The 9,669-nt window shown below is 36.1% G+C and overlaps 1 protein-coding gene across 2 annotated transcripts in view; it reads left to right on the top strand.

Annotated features, from left to right (window-relative positions):
• The window catches only part of LOC143238979 (uncharacterized), a 52,930-nt gene continuing 43,261 nt past the window's right edge, over nucleotides 1-9,669 (top strand). The window contains exon 1 of one of the 2 annotated variants that reach the window (XM_076479668.1): nucleotides 1-201. In XM_076479668.1, coding sequence (XP_076335783.1) covers nucleotides 99-201 — 103 coding nt within the window. In that variant the 5' untranslated portion in view covers nucleotides 1-98. The remainder of the gene's footprint in view (nucleotides 202-9,669) is intronic. The other variant, XM_076479667.1, reaches the window with a different exon arrangement.

Raw genomic sequence — 9,669 nt, 5'->3', positions numbered from 1 at the left:
CCCTCGCTTGTTCTTTAGTGGTAGAACCATCATCGATCGTTTGAGGCGCGAGCAGCAGACGACACCACACGCGTCTGTAGAGCACGCTCTGCCACGCTATGGAAAGTCCACGCGCAAAAAGATCTGATCGGCCATCATTTTCTTCTGACCAGGCTGTAGAAGTGGATGTTTTGTCTCTTCAACTCAGTCAGTCATCTAAAGGTGGGTAAAAATAAACTAGATAATTATTTTTTTATTCGAAAGGTCTCCGTCTAACATCCTTAAGTTAAAATCCCAATATTGGCGCACTTCTTACGAGCCACTTCTGTTGCCGCTTCATAGATCGGCAACCTTTACGTGTAAGCAGAAGAATGTAATTAAACGTTTAAATCTTCCCAACTTATAAAGCTTCAAGCTGAGTAACGAATCTCAATGGCTTAATTTAAGATTTAATCGCAAAGAGATTCCGTTCGTTGTTCTTGAATGACGTAGGAACTCAGCACGAAAACATTTATATACTACAGGTTGACGGAAACACTTCTACGTGCTTTCATGGCTCGTTCTCGATCAATACTGGTAATGCCCACACGGCTTAACTGAAAGAACATATAAATGCAATAGTTCGTAGCTCGATTAACACTATCACGTACAAAGCTTACAATCAAATATTATCTGCACCTGAATACATCAGTTAACACACGAATAAGTTGATTTACGCTGAAACTGACAAAATTAGTTAAATATTCACGGTAATTAGATCCTACCTTATGGAGTTCGATAGCATTTTTGGTATGATTTCTTGAATCCTCTTAGTTATAAAACTGGCACATTGTTTTGAAATATGCCAGATATTAATGGTGTGTATTTTGATATAAAACAGATCATTTCATTAGCCAAAGTTTCAAAACAACGCAGTTCCACACTGACCAGTAATTAGTAAAATATTTTATCATCAGTGTAACTTTATTCTCTTACTACGAAGATATCAAAGAGAGACATGGATGCAGTTTGTACTGAACGTTTATTTTGATTATCCACTCATCTATTGAATAAAAAGTATTTTGCTCTAATTACCTCACAGGTAAGAGCAGTGTCGCAATAACTGGAGGAATGCCAGGATGTGTCTCAAGGAGTTGAATTTGAATACTCTTACTCTGGCTGAGTTTGAAGAAAAAGAACAAACAACGTAAAAGTAAAGAGGGAAATATGTTCATTAATAAAAATAAACAAAGATTAACGAGTCCACTTTACGATGTTACAGCGCTTCGCAAAAAAAAAAAAAAAGGCTTTTGAAAGACTATTCCAGATAAAAGGGCATAGCATAATATCCAAAATTCTATAACTTAGTGCGCATGCTTAACCCATGTCAGTGACTGTCATTACAGTAGCAAAATAAAGTGTCATACGACCTACTATTGGAAATTTACACTGTCCATCTTTACATAATGTTACAATACATAGTTATTTTTCCCATACAAATTATAAAGGAAATAACTCGGAACAATAAGTTGTTAGAGAAAAATAAGACTATATTATTTGATCAGCGTTCTAACTTTCAAAACTACACAATCGGCTAAAAATGTGTAGATGTGAAAAATTATGAAAACTATTTTAAGCTATAGAAGACAGGAAGTGCTTAATATGTTATGCCTACAATAACAACATTTGAATTATCCTTCTCATAAGAGACTAAATCGTTTTGATTATAAACTGGTACGCTGCTTGCAACGACACATTAAGTGTTACAGGGTTCGTAATGTAATCGTTTTGATAAACGAAGGCTCAATTAAAATTAGTGTCTTTTATATCTTTTGAATTAAGTATCTCGGTTAGCGAGAAAGCCAACGAGCTCTCTTTCCCGTAAACACACACACACATACACATAGAATAACACGACATTTATTAGGTTGAGCCTTATTAGCAAAAATGTTGAACGTTTCTCAAGATATGCATAGGATAATATAACCCGTCTCTTGTCTTTATTTCTCGCCGACTATAGAATAATAAGATACACGGTTATCCTCTTACAGGCTGTTTGTAACAGAACAACTCGGTTTAATTCATAAAAGGTACAGAAAAGGACAATTGAAAGATGCTTTGGTGTTTAGATTTCATCCTGAATTCAAGCACATCTGTGATTTTCAGAGGCTTTCATTTGTTACCTGGATTCTAAGTTTCTACAGAAGAATGCATGCGAAACGCCGTTATGAAATAGTTTACTAAACATAGAAATAGGTTGTATTTATAAATGGTGCATAGCTTTCACAAGTAATCTTTTATTTACGTTCATTTGCAATAATCAAAAGTTTTTATTATAGTTCTATACAAACAAAATATGGTTTCAAAAAACTGATGAATTATAGCCTTGAACTACGAAAAGATTGAGCCATAAGCAAGTTACCCGATTAATGAGCCAGTCAGATGTTCAGTATAAAATGTGGTGTGTTGTTATTCAAACTACAAAAAGAAAATATATATATATATATATATAACTTGAATGTATAAGTTTTAAGTTATTTTAAAAGGGACTCTCCTTTCTTAAACAAGTTTTCAAGGTACTTTTCCTTCGTGATTTAAACATATATTGTAGCACCCATTCCGCAACACCTTCAGCACAAAAATCTTTTGCCCTTTGGAAAGTCTGTGACTGTTTTTTGTTTTGAATTTCGCACAAACATACACGAGGGTTATCTGCGCTAGCCATCCCTAATTTAGCAGTGTAAGACTAAAGGTAAGGCAGATAGTCATCACCACCCACAGCCAACTCTTGGGCTACTCTTTTACCAACGAATAGTGGGATTGCCCGTAACTTTATAACGCCCACACTGCTGAAAGAGCGAGTATATTTCGTGTGACGTGGATTCGAACCCGCGATCCTCAAATTACGAGTCGAGTGCCTTAACCACCTGCCTAGCTCTATGAACCGACTATTTGTTAGATCTAAGAAACAAATAAGAAATAAATAGAATGACAACAATAAATTGTAATGAGAAATACGTCAGTTAAGAAAGTGTGAATAAACTTATTTTGTGGGATCTTCGATGGCACAAACGTGCAGGAGGGTTTATGACGCTAAAATTCTAAGGTGATCCCTCCGATTGACACAGCAAAGAAAGCCTGTTGTACTTGATGATGAATAAACATGAAACCTTACTGATAGTTGTATCTTAAAACTTTTTTAATAGTCAGTTGAAGCATCTAGTCTATCTGGTGTTCTTGTTAATCAGCGAGTTAAAGATGGAAAGGAAACAAAACAACTGTTAAGTATTAGTTAGTCACTGTATCTCTAGCGGATTATTTTTCATTTATTTATTTACGTTTTTTTAGAAATACTCGCACATCGGAGCGCTTATTTGTGACATATTTAAAACCCTATGAAGGAAGAAATATATTTTTTGTAATGCGCATTAGTAAATTGTTTGTTTGTTTAATTTCGCGCAAAGCTACTCGAGGGCTATCTGCGCTAGCCGTCCATAATTTAGCAGTGTAAGACTAGAGGGAAGGCAGCTAGTCATCACCACCCACCGCCAACTCTTGGGCTACCAACGAATAGTGGGATTTATTGTCACATTATAACGTCCCCACGGCTGAAAGGGCGAGCATGTTTGGCGCGACGGGGATGCGAACCCACGACACTCAGATTATGAGTCGCACGCCTTAACACGCTTGGCCATGCCAGGCCAACATTAGTAAATGAAACACGTCTTTACTATATTCTGAGAATATAAATGGTAGCTAACTGACCCTATAAAAATTCATTTATAATTTTGATAAAATTAAACAAGTTTCCTGAGATTTTATTTTCATCTGAGTTGGATATTATTACAACGTTTTGGAGAAGTGATCCGTTGTGAGTTATTGATTAAACAAAGATTTCGTAGTGTAAGTGAAAATGTTCGAAAGCTGAAAGCAGTTAATTTGTTAATAGAAAGTGATGTTTGGTTGAAAATGATTATTTTCCTCAACGAGCAATCATGGAAGTGTGATTTAATCAGGATAAACTGTTTAACATTGGAAGAAAGTAGTGTTGTTTGTTTTTTTAACTTAGCGCAAAGCTTCACGAGGGCTATTTACACTAGCCGTTCCTAATTTAGCAGTGTAAGACAAGATAGAGGGTATCTAGTCAATATCACCCACCGCCAACTCTTGGGCTACTATATGACCAACGAAGAGTGGGCTTGACCGTGACTTTATAACGCTTCCACGGCTGGAATGGCGAACATGTTCGATGTGACGGGGATTCGAACCCGTGACCCTCAGATTATGAGTCGAGTGACTAAACCTCCTGATCATGCTGTAATATTATAATTAATGACTTATAAACAGTTGTTGTATGAAGATGATTTTGGTTCTTCCGAGAAAGAGTGTATGGTGTGTGTGTTTTATTTTCATAGCAAAGCCATATCTGACTGTCTGCTGTGTTTGCCAATAGAAATCGAACTCTTAATCCGTAGAATTACAGCTGTCCCAGCAGGGGTGTCGGGAAAAGGAATATTGTACGTTAGATGTTTAAACTGTTAGGCGTTTGAAAAGGAATGTATCAAAATATATTTAAATCCTAGGCAAATAGGATGGATAGTGATGAATTAATAGTGTTGTGATGGTTTATATTATTGTGATATAATGAGAAAACCTGAAACGTGGTTTAATGTAGATTATTTTGATGGCAAATTTACAGGGTTAAGATTGTTTTATAGTGATAGAGTATTAAAGGAAAGGGAAGAGTGACCTTATATGTAAAGTGTGAAATACATCCTGTTGAAGTTGGTAATATGAAAAATAAGAGCAAGTAGAATGAATCTGTTCAAACTTTGTAGAATGGACGGTAACTGCCTGCTGTGAAGACATAAGTGTGGAGGACGACGTTTTGAAAACCTTCCTTAACACTCTAATTCCTTGTTACCTTCAGCACTTCTGGAAAGCTTGATTTTCTTACTGTTTGATCCTATACCACCACCTTCACACACATCTTGCTTACAACGCCTATTGCAAATACTACTGATACTTAGCAAATGTAATTTGTTATTCGAATTTCTATGAATTGGTGTGTGAATGATTAATGGTAGAACTGTTATGAGAAAAATATAAAGAAATTAAATGTACATGCATTAGGTTTTAAAAAAGTCAAACGAAGACCTAAACTTCTGTATAGTTCTCCTCCAATGAACGATTAATTTAACAAAATTAATACATTGAGTGAAATTATTACATTCCTCGAATTTAAGAAAACCACGATTTGAAAATCGGAAGGGTCATGTATTCTTTGATAGATCGTTTTGGCAGAGTACTCATGATGAAACTTTGTAGAATGGACGGCAACTGCCTATTGTGGAGACACAAGTGTAGAGGACGACGTTTCGAAAGTCTTCCGCCTTTCGTCTTCAGGTCAAAGAATGAATCTACTTCGGTTTCTGCTAACAGATGTAAAGGAAAAAGGATTTTAGTGAGAAATTGTTAAAGAACACCAGATAAAACTGATGAAATTAATGAGAAACTTTATATGCAATTAAGATTTCAACTGTTAATGAAATCATAATTTTAGGTGATTTTAATTTTAGGCATAAGGATTGGGAAACGTCAAAGCCAAACCATGAGAGAGAAAGGTTTTTTGAAACCTGCTTAGGATGGTTTTATTCACCCGTTGATCGAGGAATCCACTAGGAACAGTGCTATTTTAGATTTATTGTTAACTTATAATAGAGAAATAGTTGAGAGGGTAGACGTTAGAGAACACCAAGGTAGAAGTGATTATTGATGTATTAGATTTGATGTTTTGTTGTATATGGAAATCACTAGTTATGATATTTTGATTGAAAATTTCAAAAAATACAAATTTTGAAGGAACGCAATAAGAATTAGCTGTTATGAATCAAACAGCTGAGTTATTTGGAGACATTGAGCAAATGTAGATAGGTTTCTAACATTTTTCTCAATGTTCAAGATAAACCTATTCTTTATAGAAAGAAAAGGGTGAGTGCAATAACAAGACAAGATTGGCTCACAAAAGATGTAAGAGATAAAATTAAAGAAAAGCATCGCAAATTTAAATGTACTAATATTACGGGAGGTTTAGAAGATTAAGAGAGTTGGTCAAACAGGAAATTAGAACGTCGCAAATAATCCATGTAAAAAGGTTTGCTGAAAATGTAAAAAATTAACAGTAACGAATTCTTTAAATACGTTAATGATAAACAAAATGTTATGATGGGAGTAGGATCTTTGAGGGACTATAAAGGGAAGCTCGTATCTGATAGTTATGAGATGGCCGTGTTAATAACTTCTGCTTTGTCTTCAATTTTAATTAATTAAAATTTAAATACTATTCCGGGCCCGATATGGCCAAGCGTGTTAAGGCGTGCGACTCGTAATCTGAGGGTCGCATCCCCGTCGCGTCAAACATACTCGCCCTTTCAGCCGTGGGAGCGTTATAATGTTACAGTCAATCCCACTATTCGTTGGTAAAAGAGTAGCCCAAAATGTGGCGGTGGGTGGTGATGAATAGATGCCTTTTCTCTAGTCTTACACTGCTAAATTAGGGATAGCCCTCGAGTAACTTTGTGCGAAATTCAAAAAACAAATTCTATTCCTCACCCTGAACATTTGATAGATGGAGACAAAACTGATAAGACTATTACATTAATTGCGAGCTAGTTAAAACAAAGTTAGAAGTTTAAATATTGATAAGGTTCGTGCGTCACATAATATTTCCCTAACGGTGTTGAAAGAGGTTAAGGACTGGGTATGTGACCCACTTCTTACTATTTTTTATAAGTCCTTGAATAGAGGAAAGGTTCCAAAGGACTAGAAATTGAATAATGTTACTAATATTTTTAAAGAAGGTGATAAAATTGGTCCAGCAATTATGGGTATATTAGTCTTACATCAGTTCTGGGAAAAAGGTTTTGAAAGTCTCACAAAATATACTCTGCAAAGTTATTTAACAAAGAACAGAATTTTAATGAATAGTCAACATGATTTCAATGAGGGAAAATCTTCCTTTACAAAATTTTTAAAAGGCTGTCGTTATGCAGATGAGAGTAAGAGTGTAGATTTTGTGTATCTAGGTTTTCAGAAAACATTGGACAAAGTGCCACATAAAAAGTTTGTAAAAGAAAAACCTCTGTAGATATGAAGACAAAGTGATTAATTAAACCGAAAAGTGATTGGATGGAAGAAAGCAGAGAGTTGTTATAAATGTAGTTCTTAGTCAAACTACATTAACGTCACATCAGAGCTCGGTTTCAGGACCTTTAATCTTTATGATTTACACCAGTAACATAGACTAATGGTCAATAAACTACTCAAGTTTGCTTAAGATATAAAGGCCTTGTGTTGCTGGTTGCGAGAAGGAATATGCTGCTTTACTCAAATATTTAGACCATTTAGTGAATTGGGTCAATACATGGCAGACAGGTTTTAAATGCAAGATAATGTAGGTGAGTTATCATAATTTGAATTATAACTATAATTTTAATAGGAATAACCTTAACAGTGTTACGGAAGAAAGAGATCTTGGTGTAATGGCTAATCAGTATCTTAAGCCAGTGCCAGTAGCAGAGTAAATAGAATTTTCTATTGTATTCACAGAAATACTAAATACAAGCCTCAATAGGTTATAAGTTAAGTGCTTAGGTCATTGGTTAGGCCAATTTGAAATATTTTATTCAGTCTTGGGACCCTTACGTTAGAAGGGACATTGGACTGGTGGAAAGAGTTCAAAGGAGGGTTGCCAGAATGGTGCTTGGGATGGAGGGATTTTCACATGAGGAGAGATTAAAATCTTTGAAATTATTTTCTCTTAAAAAAAGAACAGTTATAGAGGAACTGATTTAGGACTGTTATGATGACGTCATAGTCATCTTTTTCTTACTTAATGGTGAGAATAGTAAGAATAGGGGTTACAAATATAAGTTTTGACTGGATAAGAGTCATCTTCAACTGAAACACTTTTATTTTCTAACAGAGTAGTTGGTCTTTGGAATGGGTTGCCTTCAGGATGGAGGCAGTAGATTTAAATGACTTTAAGGAAAGAAGACTTGATAAATATATGAATGTTAAGAGCTGGCTTTGAGAGTGTTTTTAATAATTTTAGTTTAGTTTAATGGATTGGACAGCCTATGTTGACCAATAGACTAAGATTCTTTTTGGATTATTTAGGAGAAAGAACAAAACAAAATCTATTCGGCCTGGCATGGTCAAGCGCGTAAGACGTGCGACTCGTAATCCGAGGGGCGCGGGTTCGCGCCCGCGTCGCGCTAAACATGCTCGCCCTCCCAGCCGTGGGGGCGTATAATGTGACGGTCAATCCTAATATTCGTTGGTAAAAGAGTAGCCCAAGAATTGGCGGTAGGTGGTGATGACCAGCTGCCTTCCCTCTAGTCTTACACTGCTAAATTAGGGACGGCTAGCACAGATAGCCCTCGAGTAGCTTTGTGCGAAATTCCAAAACAAACAAACAAAATCTATTCCACTCGATAACAGCGAAATCATTTTATTTTCTCTGCTACAAGTTCTACGGTTAAACTTGTAAAGGTTTGTTTGGTTTGTTTTGAATTTCGCGCAAAACTACACGAGGGCTATCTGCGCTAGCCGTCCCTAATTTAGCAGTGTAAGACTAGAGAGAAGGCAGCTAGTCATCACACCCACCTCCAACTCTTAGGCTACTCTGCTATCAAAGAACAGTGGTCCCCTACTGGCACAACGGTAAGTCTACGGATTTACAACGTAGACGTAAAAATCAGGGACTCTATTTTCCCTCGGTGGACTCAGCACATAGCCCGATGTGGGTTTGCTATGAAAAAACTCAAACACACAAACAAATAGTGGGATTAACCGACACATTATAATGCTTTCACTTTTGGAAGGGCGATCATGTTTGGTCTCACGGAGACTCGAACTCGCGACCCTCGGATTACGAGTCGAACGCCTTAACCCACCTGGCCATGACGGACCGGTGAGTATCTCCTTAGCCTATAATGCTAGTTTTGCACGTATTTTTCGAAAAAAATCCGTTCATAACACCAATGTATTTTTTTGTCGTTAGTGTAAAACACAATAAATAAGAGAACGCATCTCGAGCTTCGAAAAGAAAAAATAAAACGTTTCTATTTCCAAAACGAAAGCAGAGAGAATTCAAGCTGTTTAAAGTATACCTGTTGTTGTAACAACAAACCATGAGAAAAAAGTTAATTCAATTTGGAAGGAAGAGAAGAATGAAAACAGGTGGCTTCAGCGTAAATACTCCGTTTTTAATTTGAATCATGTATAGACAATGGAGAGTTAGAAAGCCTTGTTTTCATTCTTAGGAAGTAGACCAGTATGCTTCGCGAAATCTCTTTTCACATTAAATAATAAAAGAAAAAAATCGCGAAAAAGGTGAACGTAGAGGATATAGATATTATAATAAACAACCCTGGCTGTTTACGTACGTCTATGCTATAAGGAATAAGAGATAAACATTGAAGTCAGACTGAAAAGGTACCACCGCTGTACACGATGTACGAATACAGAAGACCTCGTTTTTTTTTCCAAGTCAGACTCGTGTGTCATGATCGTTTTTATTTTCTTTTTTTTCTATTTCTTTATTACCTTTTAGTCAGTGTTAAAAATATCGAACCACGCTAGTACAGCGGTAAATCTACGGAATCCCCACGCTAAAATCAGGGGTTCGATTACCCTCCGTGGGCTCAG

Source organism: Tachypleus tridentatus, chromosome 13, assembly GCF_004210375.1.
Source record: "Tachypleus tridentatus isolate NWPU-2018 chromosome 13, ASM421037v1, whole genome shotgun sequence".
Classification (NCBI taxonomy): domain Eukaryota; kingdom Metazoa; phylum Arthropoda; class Merostomata; order Xiphosura; family Limulidae; genus Tachypleus; species Tachypleus tridentatus.
The sequence above is the reverse complement of the archived record's forward strand: the minus strand, read 5'-3'. Positions and strand labels throughout refer to the sequence as shown.